Source organism: Phalacrocorax carbo, chromosome 2, assembly GCF_963921805.1.
Source record: "Phalacrocorax carbo chromosome 2, bPhaCar2.1, whole genome shotgun sequence".
Taxonomy (NCBI): Eukaryota; Metazoa; Chordata; class Aves; order Suliformes; family Phalacrocoracidae; genus Phalacrocorax; species Phalacrocorax carbo.
This window is the reverse complement of record NC_087514.1, coordinates 13217353-13240021: the sequence shown is the minus strand read 5'-3', so window position 1 is coordinate 13240021 and position 22669 is coordinate 13217353. Positions and strand designations below refer to the sequence as shown.

At 42.0% G+C, this 22669-nt stretch overlaps 1 protein-coding gene across 1 annotated transcript in view; it reads left to right on the top strand.

Annotated features, from left to right (window-relative positions):
- Nucleotides 1-22669, top strand: part of FER1L6 (fer-1 like family member 6) — a 70563-nt gene that overhangs the window by 6420 nt on the left and 41474 nt on the right. Inside the window, exons 5-17 of the mRNA XM_064441750.1 lie at nt 71-202; nt 912-974; nt 6262-6340; nt 7825-7981; nt 9047-9233; nt 10857-11049; nt 12094-12443; nt 16218-16326; nt 18089-18269; nt 19472-19592; nt 20896-20996; nt 21656-21746; nt 22519-22638. Of these exons, the coding sequence (XP_064297820.1) occupies nt 71-202; nt 912-974; nt 6262-6340; nt 7825-7981; nt 9047-9233; nt 10857-11049; nt 12094-12443; nt 16218-16326; nt 18089-18269; nt 19472-19592; nt 20896-20996; nt 21656-21746; nt 22519-22638 (1884 nt within the window). The remainder of the gene's footprint in view (nt 1-70; nt 203-911; nt 975-6261; nt 6341-7824; nt 7982-9046; nt 9234-10856; nt 11050-12093; nt 12444-16217; nt 16327-18088; nt 18270-19471; nt 19593-20895; nt 20997-21655; nt 21747-22518; nt 22639-22669) is intronic.

Sequence of the window (22669 nt, the reverse complement as noted above, 5' to 3'; positions counted from 1 at the left end):
GCACCTGTGAAATCCCCAGGCAGGCTGGACCTGAGCCTGAGAGTGCACGTGGTGTCCTTGTGCCCCACAGATTGCCATCACCATCATCGAGGCCAGGCACCTGGCGGGTGATAAGATTGACCCTGTGGTGATCATCGAGATAGGTGATGAGAAAAAACAAACAACAGTAAAGGAAGGCACAAACTCCCCTTTCTACAATGAGGTAGGTGCTTTCTCCTGAGGGTATTTTCTTACATGGCTCTGGGTGGCCTCCACTGCTTGGTAGCTCAAAAGGGGATGAACCAGGTTTGTAACACCTGCATGTCTGTGCAGGGAGGTCTGTCCAGGAGGTGTCTGAGTTTCAGGCTTGGCACCAGTAATAGCTCCCTTGGTTTTAGCTCTATTTGCTCTTTCTCTTCTTAAGGTCTGCCCATCCTGTTCCCCACTCCCTCCACCGCATCCTGCCCTACCACCACTGCCTCTGCATTTTTTCAGATGATCAGTTTGGGAGCTTTTTCTAAACACCCCCCCCACACCCCCCACCTGCCTTTTCTACCATTTCTCTGTTTCAGCATTTCCTTGACATGTGTTTGTCCTAGCTGGTGACAAATGAGACCAAAACAATTCACAAAACCACCCGGTCCTTTTGTTTTCCTTGTGCCTCGTGTCCCTTTTGAACAATACCCTCTCATGTGGAGTGAGGGCCACAGGCATCTGTGAAGGGCAGCGCTGTGCAGCCATGCAAGGAGGAGAGTATAAAACAGGTCTGGGCCATGACAGAGACGAGACAGGGAGGCACCACCACTGCGCCCCAGCTCCCCCAGTGTCTCAGTGGGGCTCTGTGTGGTAACCCAGAGAGATAAAGCATGCTGCTGACAGTGCTGGCTAGCAGCACAAGGATGATTCTGATCTGCTGTCCCCTTTTCCCACAGTATTTTGTGTTTGATTTCGTTGGACCGCAGGTGTTCCTGTTTGACAAAATAATCAACATCTCTGTAAGTACCCAGGAATGCTTAGCACAGTAAAAGCCATTGCTGTTTGTGTAACTTCAGCTCTAAATGTTTCTTCTTAATGCAAGTACCAAGACTGCATTTCATAAAATCAGCATGACGTATAGGAAAGAGAAAGGATAGGGGAGAGGAAAAGGGGGAAAGGCAGCTGGCAGTGATTTGAGGGAACGCAACTCTAAAGGAAGGTTAAGTGTGCATTTTCAGGGATACTCATTGTGGGCTTGGCAATCTGCAAGGTAGAATGAGAAGATTCAGCTTAGTTAACTGTTGTCAGCATTGTCTTCATCCCTCTAATTTTCATGTTGCTACTTGTTTCAAATTACTGAGTTGAAACTTCTGGTTTATCTCAATTCCTAGATACAACTGTTTCTAACTGAACTATCCAAGTACCTTATCCTCAGCAGTGGCTCTTGGGCTGTCTGGGAGCATCAGTGACTGGTTGCTATTAGCATGGGAGTGGGCTCCTAGCAGTCAGTGCTGCTCCCACAGCTTGCTGCAAGTAAAGTCCTGGCGAAGCTATGTTGACATCTCAGAACAGCCCCAACAGAAGACACACGTGCTCTTTGACTTGGGACATTAGATAATGATTTGCAGTTTGGAAGGCCACGTCTAGAGCCATGCTAATTATCTTACCTGAAGCTCCTGAGGTTCGTCACCACATTTAGCAAAGCTGCTAAGAAAGGAAGGAAGATGTCACGAGACTCTGGACAGTGCTGTATTTGTATTAGAAATATCATAAGCTGTGCCCTTCATGAGCTTTTTTTTTTTTGCATTTCTATTGCCAAAAGTCCCACCACTTGGCCAGAGAAATGAGCTGTGTGGTGTTGCCCCAGGAAAGGTTCTTTTTCCCTGAAGTGCTTTGTCCATTTCAAAAAAGTACACCAGGGTACAGTACCAAGGGCCTGTGCTGGTTGTTATTTGACAGAGACAGGCAGTGCTCAGGAGCTATAGGAAACAGCAAAACCTCTTAGAGATGTTCACTGTGTACCTGCTTTCTAAGCTGCCAATAAAGTGACTTTTCCCAGCTACAGAAATAAAAGGTGTTCATTTACACATGGCCAGCTGAACAACTAGGTTCTCAATGCTGGTAGTAAATTAACAGTCTGAATCCTAAGCTCCAGTTCAAATCCACTATACCACATGCACAGCTCAAATATATGAAATGCATACACACATAAGGTATCTGCAGATCTGACCTTCATTTTTCCCTGAGGACAGAGTTTACTACAGCTGACAATGGTCCATCTTTTGCATGGGAGTAGATATCGTCTTGCTGTTATGACTTACATCACACTGTGATGTAACACACATGTTTCTGACATGGTTAGTATCTGCTAACCAGGTATCAATATGAGCTACTGCTGCTTGGGGGTGCATAGTTATTTTTATCCAAGATATGGGCAGTCTTTCCAATCTCACATTCTTTTGATAAGGATTCCATATATTTGGTGGTGGAGGGAAGAGTGACAACTTTCCAAGCGTGTTGGGGTTTGGGGAAATGTGTCGCCGTTACCTGCTGTAGATCTGCATAGTTTCATCAGGCTCAGCAAACTTATTTGATTTATAGCTGGTGAAGGTGCAACACTAAGAAATTGAAGGTCTTCTAGATAGGAATGACTTCTTTAAAAAAAGAAAAACCAAACTAGCCCAGTGCAATGCTATATATGCTACTGAAAACAGAGATTCATTACCTTGCAATATAGTTTTGGAGAATGCAATATATCAGGGGAACAGAATCAAATAGAGGAAATGTGTGTGCTGGGAGTGAAGGAAACCCTGGGGGATGGAAAATTTCACAGCACTTGCTTAGCATGAATCTCTCTTAAGGAGAAACAAAGATTGGCAGCCTCCATTACCAGAAATCATTCAAGCACTGATTTTGATTAATCTGTGAAATGAACTTATCTGCATATGGAAGCTCAAGGGAAACAAAAACCAGCTGTGCTATTGTCCATCAGTTCAGCAGTTAGTCTAGCAGTATTCAAACCCTGCATTTGAGGGGAAAGTGAAATTTTTGATTTTTCAGCCACCTGCTAATTAATAGATCTTTTTCTTCATTAATATATCCCAGTGAATTCCAGCAACCTTGTAGTAATACTGTGGTAAAACTGAGATGCCCCTTTTATGTTAAACCTGTGTCTCCAGTACAGAAATACTCCCCAGTTTAATACTGTGCGTTCTTGCCCTCATTCAGAAAATCTGAAGAAAATCCTTCAATCATATAGAGTCAATCCCTTGTGAAAAGGCACAAACCTTTAACTAGATATGACGTAGATGCGATGCTCCCTCTCAGAGATGAGGTGTTTGCTACAAGCTTCATGCTCACCTACTTTGTTATATTAGAAAAAATACACTTGAAAGAAAAGTACCAGGAAAGGTGCATTTAATAGAAGCAGTGAATTATTTCCTCAGCAGTTAAAAGCAACATGTGTTGGGAGCGGAAACCCCCATCTTTTCAGGGAACAGGGGACATTTACCCAAGGGCACCACATTTCACACAGCAAATCTCAAGGATGGAGAAGTGAGGTTTACACATTCAATGCTTTCTGAACATGCTGTCATGCCCTGGAGAGAAAATGCAAAGAGCAATTAGACACCACCATCTTGGACTAACCACACATATTCCTCTTGTTTCTGGATCTTAAAGAAACTTTTTTTTTTTTCTGGCTACAGAAAGGCTACAGCCTTCTTATCCCTTCAGCCCATTCTGTGTTGGATCAGTTGATTTGGGCAAGCTCCTATTTCCATGTAGTTCCTCCAAAGCTGTAATTTTGCCTGGCTTCAGGATGAAACCCACCAGTTTTCATGGCATGTTCCCTCCCCTCATGTGCCCTAATCCAACCTCATAGGAGCAAGGGTCTAATGCTATGATAGGACCTGGCAGCTTCAGGGATTGAGGAAAAGCAGCACCAGCGCATGCAGTGTTGGCTTCATACTGGCTCCTCTCCCACAAGAAGGTTGCTTAATTTTTTAGCTTTAATAGTAGAGTGAAATAAAATTGCTTCTTTGTCTGATGTGGATTTTTCAGCCCTAGAAATTCCTTCAGTGTTGAAGTGAGGGCTTACCAAGGACTGAGTGTGTTCCCTAAATCACAGGAGCACAGCTGCCCCACGCCTTTAACAGGGAATGACTTTATGCTGCAAATAGAAACCTCCTGAATTTTCTGGTAGATGTTGATGAAGGTGTCAGTGATCTTTACTTTGGAACATGTGTCTCCTGGTCTTAAAGAAAAATGCACAGAATGAAGTCACATGACAAATCCAATGCAAAATCAGAGACATCTTGTATCCCTATCTAGGATGTGTAGGTCCAAAGCTAGGGTATGATGTCTTACAGAGTCCTACAATGCTCTCAGAGCCTTGGTTGTTTAGATCCAAGATTTAGATTTAGCTTCTGTGGACTTGAATCCCATGGACTTAGTTTCTCTTTGCAATTTGGCCAAGGTGTCCCAGACAATTTACCCTGATTTCAGAAGCTTTTCCACAACCCAGGAATAAGTTTTAACATTTTAAGCTATTCTGAAAACAGGTGAGATACATTTTTTGGGAAATACAGTTCTAGAGCAAATCTTTCCTTTACTTATTAAATTGTCTTTATCTCAAAAACAACAACAAAAAAAGGACTGTTGTGATTTAACCCCGGCTGCCAACTCAGCCCCATGCAGCTGCTTGCTCACTCCCTGCTGGTGGGATGGGGGAGAGAATCAGAAGAGTAAAAGTGAGAAAACTCGTGGGTTGAGATAAAGACAGTTTAATAGTAAAGCAAAAGCTGCGTGTGCAAGCAAAACAAACCGAGGAATTAATTCACTACTTCCCATGGGCAGGCAGGTGTTCAGCCATCTCCAGGAAAGCAGGGCTCCATCACGTGTAATGGTTACTTGGGAAGACAAAACACCATCACTCCAAATGTCCCCCCCTTCCTCCTTCTTCCCCCAGCTTTATATGCTGAAATATGACATCCTATGGTGTGGAATATCCCTTTGGTCAGTTGGGGTCAGCTGTCCCAGCTGTGTCCCCTCCCAACTCCTTGTGCACCCCCAGCCACTCACTGGTGGGGTGGGGTGAGAGGCAGAAAAGGCCTTGGCTCTGTGTAAGCCCTGCTCAGCAGTAATGAAAACATCCCTGTGTTACCAAGACTGTTTCCAGCACAAATCCAAAACATAGTCCTGTACAAGTTACTATAGAAAAAATTAACTCTATCCCAGCCAAAACCAGCACATTCTGCACCCTTATTCCATACCATATGATGTCATGCTGAACAAAAAACCTGGGGGTTCGGCCACTGGGACACATCCGCTACTTGGGAACTGGCTGGGCATTGGTCAGTGGGTAGTGAGCAATTGCATTGTGCATCGCTTGTTTTGTATATTCTTTTATCATTATTGTTATTTTATTTTCCTTTTCTGTCCTATTAAATTGTCTTTATCTCAGCCCCAATTCTGTACCCCATTCCACTGCGGAGGGAGTGAATCAACAGCTGTGTGGTGTTTAGCTGCCTGCTGGGTTAAACCACAACAAAGATGCTGCTAGCCTCTGCCTTGTCTATAAAGTGAAGCACAGGCATGTATTTGAAAACCAGACACAGAAACACCTAGATCCAGGAATCGTGACAACAGAAAATTATTAATTAAATTTGAATTAAATTAAATTAAATTCATTACTTGGCAGGAAGGATAAGGAGACAGACTCTCTGGGGCCTGCTTGCCATCTCATTTACATCTATATTACTTCTCTGATTTCATTAATATTGTAGGGAGTAAATCAGAATTGAGTCTCTTGGTTTATGTGCACACTGAAATGTTGAAAGAAACACTTTAATTCTTTCTCCTCTGGGTGTACTCATTTCTTATGGCAATTCAGCTATTGCACAGAAAGTTATACGATTTCTGTAGCCTAGTGTGAAACTGGTTAGGCCCCATGTGTTTATATGCATTATGATTTATTGAAAACTGCCAGAATAAGTAATATAACTGCACCTGCTCTGAAGACAAATCCATCTGATTCCCACTGTATAAAATCCAGGACCTGGGATGAACCTGTGTGATTCCACCCAGATGCTACTATATCAGTTTCTAAATTAGCACAATGTTGGGTAAAGAACAGATTTCAAATGCTTGCGATGTCCGCTGTGGCTATGTACAGCCCATTTTGGGTGGTGCTGGATGTCGCTGCTTATTGCTGCTGAACCAAATGTGATCTTTGTTTGGATTGCTCTTCTTATGCTGCCTGGGAAGAGAGATAGTGACATTCTTTAACTGGCCTTTTTCTAACAGGTTATGCACAATAAACTGATTGGGAGTGTGCTGATAGGCTCCTTTAAAGTAGATCTGGGGACAGTGTATGGTCAGCCAGGTAAGTGGTGTACCTTCTGCCCTTTTTGTCTGTTAAATGAGATATAAGGCAGGGAAGGAGAGGAAAGGGAGATGTGCTGCTTTTCCACTTAGATGCTTGTGGTTTCTAACTTATCAAGGTTTTTGGAAGGGTTGTTTTCATATTTGGTTACCAGAGCATCAGCCAAATTTTTGGAAAAATGTTCAACACTGAAAACACCTTGAAAATCTGTCCATTGGTGGGAAGCACTTATCAAAGATGGATTTTCTTTAGGGAGTCAGAGCGGGCAGCTGAATGTTCTGCAAAACTCAGTTCCATCATTTGTTGCAGAGCATCCAAAGCTCTACTCCGTGTGTTGGGGTAAAAGGGGTGGAGGGAGGTAGAGCGGGATGGACTGTGGAAGGAATGGTTATGCGAGCACAAGATGAGAGAAGCAGCAGACAGTAATGGGAGAGGGAGTAACAAAGAGGTCACCTTGGGTCCACTTGACCTGCCATCTTCAGAGCTCTCCAGTACCTTCTGAAATTTGAAGTTAAGAAAGATCACCTACCCCTTTTTTGGCCTGTTTTTACAACTACCCACAAAACACGTATCTTTCTCTCTTCCATAATTACTCAAAGATCTGGTCTCTTCTCAGTTTTTGGGAATGATCATATTTAGGCCACTTGCTATAGATGTCACCCAGTTACAGCAAAAGTGTAGAGTTATTCAGGCCACCATCTCTTCAAGGCTCCTGCAAGAGTCAGTAGAGAGAAATGGCCTGACTAAAGTGAGCAGTTTACGTCCACACTCAGACTGCGTTAGTCTCTGAATTCTGTCCTGTATTTCTTGCTCACACTTTTACAGAGGGTGGTGGCTGAGGATTGATCTTGAGTTCATGTCCCTGGTACACCCTGATGTCTCCCTCCCACTCCTTTACACACCCAAGGTGATGGCCAAGGACTTAATGTAAGGTTTTAGGACCTTGCTCAAGGGGGTTTGCTGAAAAAGGGCTGCAGCAAGGACTTGTGGGTGAATTGTCCTGGGCATTTTCCCACTGAAAATATGGAGCTGAACCTGATTCTGGCTGCTGCTTCTTCCTCTGATGGCTGTCCACCCTCCTTCCTTCCTTGCTCAACCTGCTGCCAGTGTTATGCCTGGCCACAGCTCCCAGCAAAGGTTTTGCTGCTGGAGAGTCCTGAACTCTTTAGATGCTTCTCATCAAAAAGTTGGCCTTTCCTCATAAAGCCTCAGCCTTAAATCAGCTGCTGAAATCTCACCCAACTGGTATTTAGTCACTGATCACAGAACTTGTTCCTGATGAGCTCTAGATCAATCCTTTGTTTGTGTTTTTGGTTACACAACATTTTGGACCCTCTAGATGTGCCTGGTAAACAAGTGAATTCCAGTATGATCCTCCTGAAAGCACAAATGTTGTTTGCAGTGCCCTTTCTGGGAGTAAGGAACAGAAATATTTGCATTTTTTGCACCCTTTATTTGGGTGTTTAAGTTTTCCCATCTTACAGGTCACCAGTTTTGTGACAAGTGGGCGCTTCTCACAGATCCTGCCGACATTAGGACGGGAGCCAAAGGATACCTGAAGTGTGACATCAGTGTGACTGGGAAAGGTGATGCAATACAAGCTACGCAGAAAACAGCTGATACTGAGGAGCAGATTGAAAAGTACTGCAATAGTTTCGTGTTTACTGTTTTTTTCTTTACTGAGTACCTCAGGAGTCCTCTACCCTCCTTTCAGTCCTTTCCTTGCTAACTCAGGATTAATAGCAGGATAGCATTGTAAACCTGGCTGTTCTGAAGTGCTCAAAAAGAGTTTTACAATCCTCTCAACTAAATTGAAGGGCATTTTAGGGTCACTTCTCTGCACCTGATAGAGTTGACCATGCCCTGTGGCTAAGTGCCAGATTATCCCTGACAGAAGATTTATTTATCTGAAACCAGTTAAATACTTCGGAAAAGCGATGAAGTCAAAAGAAAAAATACAAGGAAAAGCTATTCCTTCTCTATCAGATGTGTGTGCATGGATATTTTCCATATCCTTAGATAAACTCAAGTGCATTAGCATTCTCCTTGTAAAATACAAGGAAAAGGTGGTAAAGTATGCTGGCAGCATACTTTAAATTATATAGGAGCAATGTTTTTGGTCAGTACTGACATACTGGACCAAGTCCAAGGAGAGTCACCAAGATGATGGTGGGCTGAAGCACATGGTCTACAGGGAAAGTGGTGTGTGGTGGTGGGAAGGTTGGTTTCTTAAGCATTAAGAAGAACAGGTTAAGGGGTATCCTACATGAAAAGGTCAGAGCCAGACTCTTTTTAGAGGAATATAGTAGAAGGATGACAGGCTTTGGACACATGTTAGAACAAGGGAATTTCAGAACAGATACAAGAAATTTTTTTTACCATAGGGGTGGTCAAATGGAACAAGGGCCCAGAAAGTGGGGAATCTCCATCATTGGAGATATTCAGAATTTACTCTACAAGGTCCTGAGCAACCTGATTTAACTGGACCTGGTTCCATATCACAAAGGCAAGTTTGCTGAGTAATGCGGTATTATTTTTTTCAAGGTAACTAGAAAATATACTGGTTTAGATGCAGAAGCAAATTCATATACCTTTTTGTGTCTTCTTAGGATGTAAGCTAACTCGAGATGACAATTTTGTTGGAAAAAATATCACTTCATTGTCTGAGTTTTCAATTTTAAGGAAATGGCTTCTTTTTTCTTTCAGGAACCTCTTGATCCCCAAAGGCTTTCCATCTGAAAGACCTTGGGCCAGATTTTATGTGAGAATTTACAAAGCAGAAGGACTTCCAAAGATGAACTCTAGCATCATGGCCAATGTCACCAAAGCATTCATAGGCGACAGTAAGGACCTTGTGGATCCCTATGTGGTGGTCATGTTTGCAGGTCAAATGGTAATTGGGATCCTCTTGATCACAAATGTAGGCCTTCTTTCCTATTAGCTGTGCTATAGGCAGGTGATTATGCTGATGTCCTTTAGCTTATAGTTAGATAAATTAAGTAAAACACATATTTCTGTTGTCAGAAAGAAAATTTTCAGTTCTTAAATGATGCAGGAACAAAGTGATGGAAACCCTTAATGCCAGCAAATCTAATATCAGCCTCACAGCAGTAGGTTAGAGTCAGGCAGCAGGAGGGGAAAGAGAATTCTATAGATCTGTTACTAAAACATCAAGTTACAAGACAGTGAATTACCCGGTGTGGTATTAGGTAAGCGCTATGTTCTGGTCTTTCTAGAGTGAAAAAATGAAGCAGGGCTGAAATTAATAAAGGTGGTTCAGTCTGGATTTCAGGACTGTGTATTTACCGCTTGAATTTCTCTGCTGTAATTCAGGACACTTGCAGCTTTTCTATGGGTAGCAGAAGAGGAAGCATTTGAGTAGACTGTTTCAGTGTTGCCTGACTTCATTGCTTCCAGAGCTCTTTCAACATCAATCATGGTGATGCAGAGAGCTTCTGAGAGGGGCCTTCTGACTTTGGTGGAAGAGGAGCACAGAGGAGGTCCAGGGGCCTGGTTCCTCTGGGGTACACCCATGAAACACTGGAAGCTTGTCAGGAAGCTTGTCTTGATTATTGGTGTAAATAAGGAAAGAATCAAACTGGAAAAGATTTTAAGCCAGCAATGCTTTCTGTGTGCAAGGAAGCTTTAGGGAGAACTCCAGTTAGTCCTTTGCAGAGGTTTCAGGCATAAGAATAAGGCCCTTGATGCTGATTTTGTGTTTTATTGTGAATCCAAATTGAAAAGTATTACCTCTCAAACTAGTATGGGTTAAAACAGTCAAACACATGCAGCTACTTCAGGTTTAATAGATGGCTGAAGAAGACATAAGAAAGGGTCACTGATGTGAGTTTGCATGCTGGTGTGTAAAATATGGGTTTAGAGGTATCATTGGTTCATTTCCTGACTCAGTTTTCCCCACCAAATGTGGGAGTAGAGGGCCTGCCACAGCCTGCAGCTGCATGGACTATGAAATGGTCTGGCCATCTCTTTCAGGCTAGGAATAGGTCCCGTCTCTACATCCCTAGCACATAGGTATATGCCTAGAACACAAGCCACGGTAATCATATTTTATACTAGATAAATTGCCTCATTTAAGGTAATTCCATTGGTACATGCAGTCTGGTGGCTGTAATGAATTTCATCTTTTATGAGACAAATTGTGCAGCATTACCACTACCCAGGTATTTCAAAAGCCATTTGAAGATGTGCAGTTTGTAGCAGAAATACCAGTCTGGCTTCACAGATATGTTTTGTGCATAAGGGCCCCGAAGAATCAGATCTTATTCCAGGCTCTGCTCTGTGCAGGTGAGAATTCTTTAGCCATGATGTGGTCTTTTATTATATATGGAGGGGAAAATAAACAACCTAATAGAAAAGCCAAAGTACTTTCAAGATAGGATATTTGTGCTTTAAAAATTACTGGAGAGTTGTTGCTAAGTGTAATTTGTGCTATACTCATTGCCATTCTCCAGAGTCTGACCCCTCTGGGGTTCAATTTGCTGGACTTTCATTTCAGGGTCGGACAACAGTGCAAAAGAACTGTGCAGATCCAGTATGGCACGAACAGATTATCTTCAAGGAAATGTTCCCTCCACTCTGCCGAAGAGTCAAAATCCAGGTCTGGGACGAAGGCAGCATGAATGATGTGGCCTTAGCCACCCACTTCATTGACTTGAAAAAAATATCGAATGAACAAGATGGTGACAAAGGTAAAGGGGAAAATGTCTGTTTCAGAATATGCCCTTAAGGTAAAATCTACTTGCTTGGGATCTGGGCACTGGCTGATCCAATTTTAGGAATGCCCAGAGCTCAATGAACATCCATAGCTTTTGTTGTTTCTGAGAGATCTTCTCTTACTTAACGTGAAGTTATATTACCTTGTCCTTGGTGCATGGTGGTCTACCACTGCCTTTCTTGTTACAGGGCTGCTACATAATTTGGTACCTTCTTTGTGACTGTGGCAGTAGTCTACTCTAGTCCATTAGGGATGACTGATGTAAGTTTATAGTTTGTGCGAGTTTCTGTTGGGCAATGGATGCACAAAGTCCAAATCATGGGCTGAGCGGGTTTGCGTTTTTGATCTGCCTAGTAAGAGCAAAGTGTTTAGGTAAGGCTCAGCTTGGTGCTATCACAGCTCAAGGAGGTACCATGGACTAGTGTGCTTGTCCTCATGTATGTGAGGTGAAGCTCACTATCTGGAGTCTTTTCACTGGTGTTTGAGTCTACCTGTACAGCCTTATTTATGTTTTGTGATCTACATGTGGAACATGGTCAGTTATCACAGCTCAGCAACAGCACAGTAACTCCTTAAACTTGGCAATTCAAATCTCTAAGTCCTTAATCAGAAAATGAAAGATAAATCATATAAACTGAGTAGTGACATGGACTTGGGAACACTTTGAACAAGGTGAGAAAGCCTCCGTTCCTTTCCCACCATGTACCACCCCTCAGTCTATGGGAGCAAGCTCTTTTTTTCAAGAGGTGCAATAGGCCTCATGCCCCAGCACGTGTGGTACAAACACCTTCTGAGAAAGAGCTCCATGCCAGCAGAGTTCCTGGTTGGGTATTGGCTGAGGCTCCTTGGTGCCTAAGAATTGCCCTGCAAAAGAGTGCTTTATATGAGGTGGTCCCCACTTGTGTAGAAATGGGTCCAGGTTTGGCTTTTGGTGTGCAAGAGGCAAGATTTCTTGGAGCAGACAGTGAGAATGTGCTAACACCAAGAAGAAATGTCATAAAAGGTGCTTCATCTTCAGGGTTTTTGCCTACCTTTGGGCCTGCCTGGATCAATCTCTACGGCTCACCCAGGAACCACAGCCTCATGGATGACCACCAGGAGCTTAATGAAGGTTTTGGAGAAGGGGTCTCCTTCAGGGGACGTCTATTCATTGAGATTGCTGTGGAGATACTTTCAGGAGGAGTCCGTGAGTCAAAGTTTTCAAGTATTATCAAGGATATCAAAATGTCATCTAAAGATAAAGACTTCAAAGCACACAAAGGAAAAGATAAAACTGAGAAAGCAGGAGAGGATCGAAAGTCAGCTTCTCCTTCAGATAAGATGAACTCAACTGAAGTGGAAATCGAGCCATTTGATGTGCCCTTAGAGGTCAGTATGGTATTAAGAGATTCATTGACATGTGTCCCTAAACCTCCAAGGATGGTACTGATATGTGTATTTTGGTTCAGGCCATATAATACTGCTTTTGTGTGCTCCCAACAGCTTCTCTATGCCTCCATAGTCCTGGGACCTTCCCATAATAATGCAGCACAAAAGGAGCATTAATGTGTACCTGTAACTCCTAAAAAAAATCTCAAGTAGGACTTGGTTTCTATAAAACTTAGTCTCCTGTCCTGTTGTCCTTTCTGCATTAGCTGCATCCATGTGTTCCTACCAGAAACTTATACAATGTAATATCTGCTAAATGACAGGGAATCGATGGGGGCAATTATGAAGTCTGATTTCCTGCATTCATTTGAGAAAATCAGTAGTTGTCAACTGAAGTCAGTAGGGAATCCCTGACATAGAATTTGTGCAAATGCAGAGAGATACAGCCTAGCCTGTTTTACTCTCCTCCTTTAACCCTGCATTGTCAATGTAGTTTTAGATTGCTAATTTCTTTAGGAGAGGGGCTGAAAAGCATGTGCTCAGTCTCAACTGGTGTTAACTGATGTTAACACCGAAATGGTTTCCTAACTCCACCTGTTGTACTAGGTTACATCATGGGAAGATCTGTGCTACAGTGCTTTGAGAAGGTTGTGCAGCTGTGGCAGGGCATGTAGGCTCAGGTGCTGAGCCAATGCTTGAGCTTTAATTCTCTGCTCCATCACATCACTGTCTGGGAGCAATAGCACATTGATGCATATGCAAGCTCTATTTTTATTACAGAATAAATAGGAAGAAAAATCTTCTCATAACCACTTTTATTTCCACTTCAGTATGACATTGATGGAAATTTTAGCTTTTGTAGTGGGAGCCCCACCTCAGTGCTTAAGGCACTTGTGTCCTTTATTAGATCTGGTTCTTGGTCTTCTGACTCCACCTCTTCAAGTAAATAGAAGAGGAGAAAATTTCTTTGGTCTTGAGGCCTAGCCTTGACAAGTGCTCTTCCTTGGCCTGTGCCCTGGCATTGCTGGCATGAGCGCTAGCTGGAGCAGATCAAGGTGTGTTAGCAAAGAAACGGCATGGGTAATTGCAACCCAGTTGTACGTACCTGTGCCCTGGTCTTGCTTTATGTACTCATATAGTTGTAAATTGCCTCTGTCCCTCAGTTCTTCTTGGAAGACTGTAATAGAGGTGACATGAGAAGAAATTTATTTCCATATAGATTTTCCTTTATATGGAAGAAATCCATTAATGTGAGCAGCCCAAACGCTGTGGTCTTAGGTGCTAGCTAAATACTCCAGGTAGAGGAACAAACCCTGCGATAACACCAATCAATATTAATAATAGTAATATGGATTTATTTCGGGCTGCTGTGCCTCAGTTTCAAATAAGAATGAGTAGAAGGCACCAATATAATACAGTGATTCTTGATATTCTCGGGTTTTTTGACATTCAACAATATTTCATGCTACAGTAGACACGGTAATTGTATTATAACTCTCTGAAAGGAAAAGCAGGAACTGGAGACATTACAAATAAGGCGAAAAATGTCTCATAGAGCCCCTGAGACAACAGAGGCAAATTATCAAGCCCCACAGCACAACTTTATTGGCCTATTATGGCAACAAGAAGGCATTAAACATTTGCAATTTGCTTTCTTTATAATGGGAGATAGATATGTGTGTCATAGTCTCTGAGCCTCAGCTTTATTAGGCACCCTCTGCTCTAGGTTCAGGCTGAAAATAATCAAGGTGCAGGGAAGCTAAAGCTACTCTGGAGCTGAGATCTGTTTGTGGTGTTAGCTTTGATATGTGATGCTGCTAATCCTTTCACTGAAGACTTACGCGCTTTTACTGTGTATAGTAGAGGTTTTTCAAAATGAAGAGATCATGGGCCATGTCAAAAGCTGTTTCTGCTTTGCAAAAGTCAACGAAACAAATATTCATAATCAAGTGATGTTTTATTCATTGCCTCATTCTGTTGCAAAAGACACTAGTACTGGTCTTGCTTAATGGCCTTCAGTATACTGTGAAATGAGTAGGGGTTACATTGGAGAGATCGTGGAAGTCAGGGTGTAAATTTGGAAAGAACTCAAACCATAAAATATATCTCCTTGAGCTTAGTCTTGATTTGGGGCTAATCATAGAATCATAGAATCATTAAGGTTGGAAAAGACCTCTAGGATCATCAAGTCCAACCATCAACCCAACACTACCATGTCTCCTAAACCATGCCCTGAAGTGCCATGTCTACATGTTTTTGAACACCCCCAGAGATGGTGACTCCACCACCTCTCAGGGCAGCCTGTTCCAGTGCCTGACCACTCTTTCAGTTAAGGACATTTTTCCTAATATCCAATCTAAATATCCCTGACACAGCTTGAGGCCATTTCCACTTGTCCTATCACTAGTGACCTGGGAGAAGAGACCAACACTCAAGTTGCTAAAACCTCCTTGCAGGTAGCTGTAGAGAGCGATAAGGTCAGCCTCCTCTCAGCCTCCTTTTCTCCAGGCTAAACAGCCCCAGCTCCCTCAGCTGCTCCTCTTAAGACCTGCTCTCCAGACCCTTCACCACCTTCATTGCCCTTCTCTGGACACACTCCAGCACCTCAATGTCCTTCTTGTAGTGAGGGGCCCAAACCTGAATACTGTATTGAGGGGCGGCCTCACCATTGCCAAGTACAGGGGTATGATCACTGCCCTGCTCCTGATGGCCACACTATTAGCTTGTTCTGTTAATGACCCAAGAGTGCTAGAGGTGTTGGCTGCCCTTCCTTGAGCGAGAGTGTGTGCCAGGGACAAGCAGATGCTGGGTCTCCAATAGGCTTATACAGAACCTAGCAGAGCCTTGAAACTCCACTTGTTACACCTTTGAGGGTGTGCTGCTGTGGTGAGACCCTTTGGTTCCTGCATTTCCAAATTCTGTCAAAAGCTGAAGACAAGGTTACTGGGTTACTGGTTTCTGTGCTGTGATGCCAGGGAAGGCAAGGAGTGGAGGACTGCACTGCCCCCACACTGAGACCCACTTTTGTGCCTGTGGTTTAAAACACAGCAGGATTAAAAAAATATGAAGGACTGCTTGGTTTCAGCAGGCTTTTGTGTCTTACTGGTGTCACTGGGAGCTGAGTGTCAAAGTCTTGACATTTAACAAGGTCAAAGTCTTGATAGTACAGACACATAGGCAATAGGTTTGAGTCACCCTGGTGAAAGAAGAGCAAGGCGAGAACTCTCCTGCTTAGATGCATTATGATGGCAGCATTTACTATTCCAATGCAAAAGAAGACTTCTGTCACACCCGCTGATAAATGACTTACATCGAGATGGTAATATTTTGTTGCTGTTGTGCTAAAAGAGTGCCCTTAAACTGCCCTTGAACTTCCATAGATGTGTAGTTTGAATGATGGTATAAGAGCATGTGAAGATGCTGAAACCATTTTATAGTGACTACTATATGAAGTATGAAGTGAGGGGTAATGACTTTTACATAACCAGTTATGAGATAACTGGACAATTGTTATTGTTGTCATGACAATATTGTCAAAATTGTCAATTTTAACGAGACCAAAGTCACACGGGCTTATCTCTTTTTTCCAATCATATCAATTTGTCAGACAAGAGGTATTACTTCATCCTACAAATTGTGCCTTAGTGACCACCTCAGACCAATAGATCTAAGACAGTAACACAGCTGTTAGAGACTTATAAAGACTCCTCTGTGCTGTAAAAAGAATAGAAGGTAAAAGAAATGTCATTTTTCTGCCTCCTTCTTCTCCAATAGATCTATGAAGAGAAATCTGAGGAATTCCTCCTCTTTGGGACATTTTTTGAAGCCACAATGATTGATAGGAAGGTTGGGGACAAGCCAATAACCTTTGAGGTATCCATTGGTAAGTGTCTTAAGCTATTCTCCAAAGCTGAGAGGGAGTCTCAGGAGCAAGGGAATGCTATGTGTTACTGGCAGCTGTGTCTTAGGAGTCAACTTCAGAGTAGGGCTTACATTCGAATTAAACCCTGATCATCGTTTCTCTGGATAGCAGTCAAGGTGGGCATACTGGTGCCTGGATTTCTCTAGTCCCAGATGCCCTGTATTAATACAAATCCTTTCACCCACGATTTAGCCTCCTAATCTCTTGGGAGCCCAAACTCAAATAATTTACTTCAGCACAGAGTTCATTCTGTGTGCCCATTGCAGTTAGACCCTGGTTGTAAGGGAGCCCCTTTGCAGGGAGGATCCATATGGCCTGTCTTGGCCAACCCCCTTCAGCTACATGTAGGTCTGTGAGTGTGACATGCGGGTGATGTACAGCCAAGCCTCAAAATGCATGCACCAACTTGTCCTCCAAGATCCTCCTGCTAAGTCCTGTCATCCTTCTGAGTAAAGCAGGACTGTACTGTCCATGAGGACCTCCTCATGGTGGAGATGAATTGTCCCCAGGAGCAGGCTAAAGAGAAAATGAAGACATTTTCATGAACATTGAGTGGGTATTTTCAAAGCAGAAGAAATTTCCCTTAAGAGAGCAGCTTGAATTAGTCTAATTTCCCTTGCAGGGCTTTGCTTATCTCTGTACTACCCCCACTTAGAGTCCAAGTACACAGTAGCACCCTGGCAGTTCCCATCTTTGTGCTTGTGTACCTGAGCATGTTCAACTGTAAGGCTGTGGGTGCAGGGAGAGATATCTGTGACAAACAAGGCAATCAATGAGTGATACTAATTCCTGTTGAAATTTAGCAGGAAGCAGAGCTGAGAATGACAAGAAACTAATTTGTATATTTGGGCAGAAATTATACTGATTCTTGTCAGAATTAATACTAAAGATGAATCTGGCTCTGAACTCTGGACCTGAACATCTACCAGCTACCTGTGCTGTTGAGGTTTGGATCCAAATTTGGCAAATGGCCATTATTTATGTGAAAGTCTGAATCAACAGTCCAGATCAGGATGTTGTATGGGGTCATTCAGCACATGCTTCTCTTGTAGGGAATGTTTTCTGCCTGTCTCTAACAAAATCTGTAAGTATCAGTCTGATGGATGCACCTCTTTCCCAGTGCTGATAATTGTCCTTTAAGGCAAAATCATATCAGAGAAGGTGGCTGTATCATTAACAGAGTTGTCTGGCATTAGGCTTGAAGCTGGGGCCTCAAAGCATTGTTTTTACTAGCTCTGCAACCCTACTATGCAAAATTTGCTTTCTGAAAATGAGCTTTAGCAATTCTGAGATCATATTTTGAAATAATCATCTGTATGTTGTAAAGAAGACATACATTTTCTATGTAAATCATATATCAGGGCTCCTGGGTCTAGAAATATCAACAGCAGTGTTGTTTTTTCTTTTGAATTTCTTTAGCAAAAGCAGAAGCTCCTGGGGGGCCAGCAACCAGAGGATCACATCACTTAGTGGTGGGAGTACTATACTAGGTATATATCACATAGGGCAGGTAAGGAAGCACTGTCCTGGAGTCTGAAAAGTCATTAGGACTGACATACCCTCTCAGGACATTTATAAATTGTGGTATGGCCAGAACAGCTAATGAACAGGAGGGGACAAAGATTTTCTACTGGTATGACTGGTCTTTCTCTTTTTTTAAACCTCATTCAGGTTTACCACCTCCAAGCTAGTTATCTCTTCACTTGTAACCCTGTGTCTCTAGGGAACTTTGGAAATATTGCTGATGGGCTGTCAGCAGGAGCTGGAGGGAAAAAGAAGACACATGATGGAGAAGCAGAAGAAAGCCTACTGCATGAGGAGGAGGATGGTATTCCTAATGACCTTGGAGTACCCCTGATATCTACCACACCCCCCGAGAAGCCGCTGATCACAGATGGGAACAGGTGAGGATATGTGTTTCAAAACCTTCTCGTGCAGGACTCTGGCTCCTATTTTATAATCCTGCAGGACTCATTAATGAACCCTGGCAGCATTAAACAGGTTGTGTGGGACTGAAGCTTTCAAATCCTCAATTACATCTTTCACAACAGTAAACTTTCTACACTCCACTGAAGTGAATGGGCTCTGAGCCATTTTACACTCTTCTTCTGATCTTCTGCCTCATGGGCTCTTGAACTTCTGGTGTTTCTAAAAGGGCTGCATTATAGCAACCATGCATTGGAAAGCTATAAAAAGTGCAACTCCTTTAGTGCTATCCCTGGTTTAGGGTCTCATACTCTGATCACAAGTAACATCCACCCAGCGACCAGCTCCGGGACCAGAATAACACACCAAAAATATTGAAATCTGGTTAAGACAAAGTTCACTTCCCAGAACACTTTCCAGAACTAATAATTATAGATGTAGATTTAAATAGCAAGTAGTAACCAAAGTAGGAGGAAATAGTAATTGAAAAAAGAAAAGACAAATGGATGAAAAGATGCGAAACAGTTCTTCTAAATGGCTTTGATTATAACCAGATGTGTAAAGGTTAAATTTATTTCAAAGATGCTAATAAAAGGAAATATTTTCTTTGTTGCTTTTGATGCTGTGAAAAGCCAAAATCAGACACAAGAGCAGGATGCATTTTGTCACTGAGTTGTTATGATTTTGTTATCACTTTTACTAAGCAGGGTCCTGCAGATCAGCTTCTGCCAAGGAATGTCAATCTCCACTAGCTATTGCTTCTGAATAAAAGGATATGGTGAAAGTAATGTGGTGAGACTGCCATGCCTCTCCCGCTGTGCAGTGTGCAGAGCTATTGCTCTTGAAGAGGTGATCAGATTTTAATCTTTGCTCCTTTTCCTCCTGTTGCTTCCCACCATTAACAGTATTTCAGAGCTTCTCTGCATGCCTCTCTGCCCAGCTTTTCTCCCATCCTGGAAACACTGGAATTAGATTGATTGACTTCAAGCTTTTTCTCTTCAGGGAATCTTACAGGTAGCATAACTGATGTTTGTGTTTGTTTTACTGGTTAGCACAAGTGAACACATCACGTTGTGCCTTCAGTTTCTGTGCTGTGAAAGAGCACCAGTTTTCCTTTCCTGCGCCTCCCTCTGAACTCCTCTCTCACCTTTGTGACCTGCTCTGTACTTTGTTTTCACAGGAACCACCAGTACCTGCCGTACGACGAGAGGAAGCCCTGTATCTGTGTCAAGAGCTACTGGGGCAACCAAACCTTTCGTCTGTACTCTTCCAACACTCTTGAGAAAATGGCGGATCACCTGGTAAGTGGCAGCCATCTCCCAGGCTCATGTATTCAGCAGAATATGGCAGCAAGAGGTCACATTCCTGAAAACAGACCTGCAAAATTTCTCCCAACTGCATTTCTTGGTGTTCATTTTATGAAAGAGTAGCTGATATCAGTCCCCCCCCCTTTTTTTTTCCAGATTGCTTTGATCTATTAGAGTGAGTCAAGTATTCGTCTCCACATTTTTTTTTGACCATAGAGCTGTCTTCTTTTCTCAGAAACCTTTTATTCTTTGTAAGAATGGCCAAACAATTAAAATATGAGATACAGAATAATTCTGCCTTCTATGGTTCTACCTCTGATGTCTTCTTGCCCAGACCACATGGTTTAACATGTGCTTATGCTGGACACTCTTTAAAGGACACTTTTTGACTTTAGTTTTCCTAAAAACATTGATAGAGACAAAATGGCATATTGTCTCATGGGCAGTCACTGTGATGCCCTAGTCATAGTGTTTTCCCGTAATGATGTCTTTTTCTACCGTTGTTTAAAGTTGACTATCAACAGTCTCAAGAAAGTAGTAGTAAGGGTTTTTTTAAGTGACTTCTAATGTTGAATGTTTTTGTTTGGGTTACTCAGATTAAGAGTCTGAGTCATCCCTCATTTATCCTTATATACCTCATGAGCAGCAACACTGAACTGATACTCATGCAAGGTTGTATCATGAGAAAACAGTGGCTTATAGGCCAATATTTTTAATGCAGGTATTTGAAAATTAAACATCTGAATATATATATGGAGAGATATGTTTCTCAGTGTACTTGAACACCCACAGGCCTTGCTGGAAATCCAGCCATTTATTTTAGTTTGTAAGAACAGACTCCATTTCTCAGTGATAACAGGAGGTGTTGCAGTAAACTTTACATATAGATTCAGGTGCCCACTAATATTTAAGAAGTTACCTCCATCAACTTGCTAAATTTAAGCAGCAGGGCTTGAAACAGAACCAAGGAGAACTAAAGTTTTTCCTCCTACCTAGTGGAGAATGTTTCCCACTGACTGATCTTCACCAAAGAAGTGAGAAAACAAAGCTGCTTCAAGCAGTAGTAGCTTGGACTAGTAGTTGGAGAGAGTGGGGAAAGGTCAAAATAAATCGTGCTGCCAGAGCCTTCTCTCTGTGCACTTCAAGTGTAGAGATATATCAAGGGTCCTGTTCTGTCAGGTTATAAAGTTACCTCCCTCATTCTTGCTAGTCATACAGTGAATAATGGTGCTATAATACTGGCAGAATGACAAAATGCCCTCCTTTACATAATGGCTTTGTCATGTGTTTTTCATAGGAAGAATCATTAAAGCAAGTGAAGGACTTGATCAAGGTTTCAGAGATTGCATCTGAGGAGAAAATGAGGACAACTCTAAATGATTTTATCAATCAAAGCAGGTAACTACTTTTGCTAGAGGCTTACAGAAGATCAACGTTCTATGTTGGCTACAAATTCAAGGCTAGACAAGCAAACTGATGATAATACAAAAAATACAGTAAACTTACTGAGATATATATTTTATTTATTTTGCTATAAAAGCAAAGGCCTCCCTAAATTGCAGTTTCTATTTATATAGAGAAAATATTTTATTGCTATTGTCAATATTCAGTATTGACAGTAGACTACTGCCAATATTTTCATATTATTTTGGCTTTCTAGACTCTAAGAATAGAATGTATATGGGATAAGTAGGATTAAACAAAGTGTGTAATAGACATACTGTAAAAAAGGACAAAGTTGAGATAAAAGCAAAGGGTTCTACATGCTGGGATAAATCACCCAGTGACCTCTGCAGCAGAAGACATGATTGGGCCCAAAATAGATATAAACTCTAATTTCTAGATATTAACCCTGCTTCTGTAAAATGTGGTGCAGCGTTTTTGGACTCTATTCTTTGAATCTTATAGGTGTTCAATATTTATTTTAGAGAATTTCAGCATCTCTGTCTTCTGGTTCATGTACTGCAGCAGACAGAGAACATTTCATTCTAATGAATTTTAGCAGCTCACATTAAAACAATAACACATTTAAAGAACCTGTAATTCTTGTGTCGTAGGGCCTTCATAACTGTTGCTGAAAAGAAGCCCAAAGGGTTGAACTACACTGCTTTGGACAAAAAGAGATTCATGCTGTTCAAGCAAGAGCTGGTATGTGTCTTTTTTCCTTTAAGCATTGATGCAATCATGTTAACTGAAAGCATGCTGGTTGCATATATTTTAATTTCTATTTGAGTTCACCATACTCAAATGCTTTGTAATTAATATGAATGTCATATCCAAGAGCATTTTTAAAACTAAACCCCACTGTTCTTAATATAAAGGGTTGTAAGATGCCCTAAAATAATTCAGAACATGTATAAAAATATGATTAAGACATTATAATAAGCTGATTTTTATTTTCCAGGCATCTTAAAATGGGATGACGCTGAGTTCAGTGGAAAAATACCAAATTAACACTGCTGTTAGATGTTTAATTACTGTGGTAGGGCAGAACTACAAGACTAGTAAAGTCTGGCATTTGATATTCCTGGACCTAGTCATCTCCTCCAGGGAACCAGTAAGAAGAAACCAAACTGTGTGGAGGTTGTCTGAATGTTTGTTAGCTTTATTTACTGTTTGTACCACAGAATTTGGTTGTGACTTCTGTCAGGACCAAGGCCTGATAATTCTAGGTGGTAATCACATGTCTCTTGGGACTTCCATACATGCAGTACAGATACAAACAAAGAGAAAATGGGGGACATTTGCATTTTATGTTATTCAGCTCCCAATTGTTGATCACCTTCTGTTGTGACAAAGAAGGTAACTGTTACCTTGAACCAAGTGTCTCCATCTTCTTCTTTCAACTTTTCTCCTCCTGGGTCCAGTTCAGACTACTTGATAATGCATAAAAAATACATATTGTCTTTCCTGACTGCAGGAAGCAATGGCCAGTGATGCCAAGGGGATTGTTCAGCAGCAGAAAAAGAAGATCCCACTGGATAAAATGATGCATGAGACTCAGAGCTTTATAGATAAAATTCGATTCTTGGTTGATGAGGTAATCCACATGGAAATTCAGCTGAATTTTA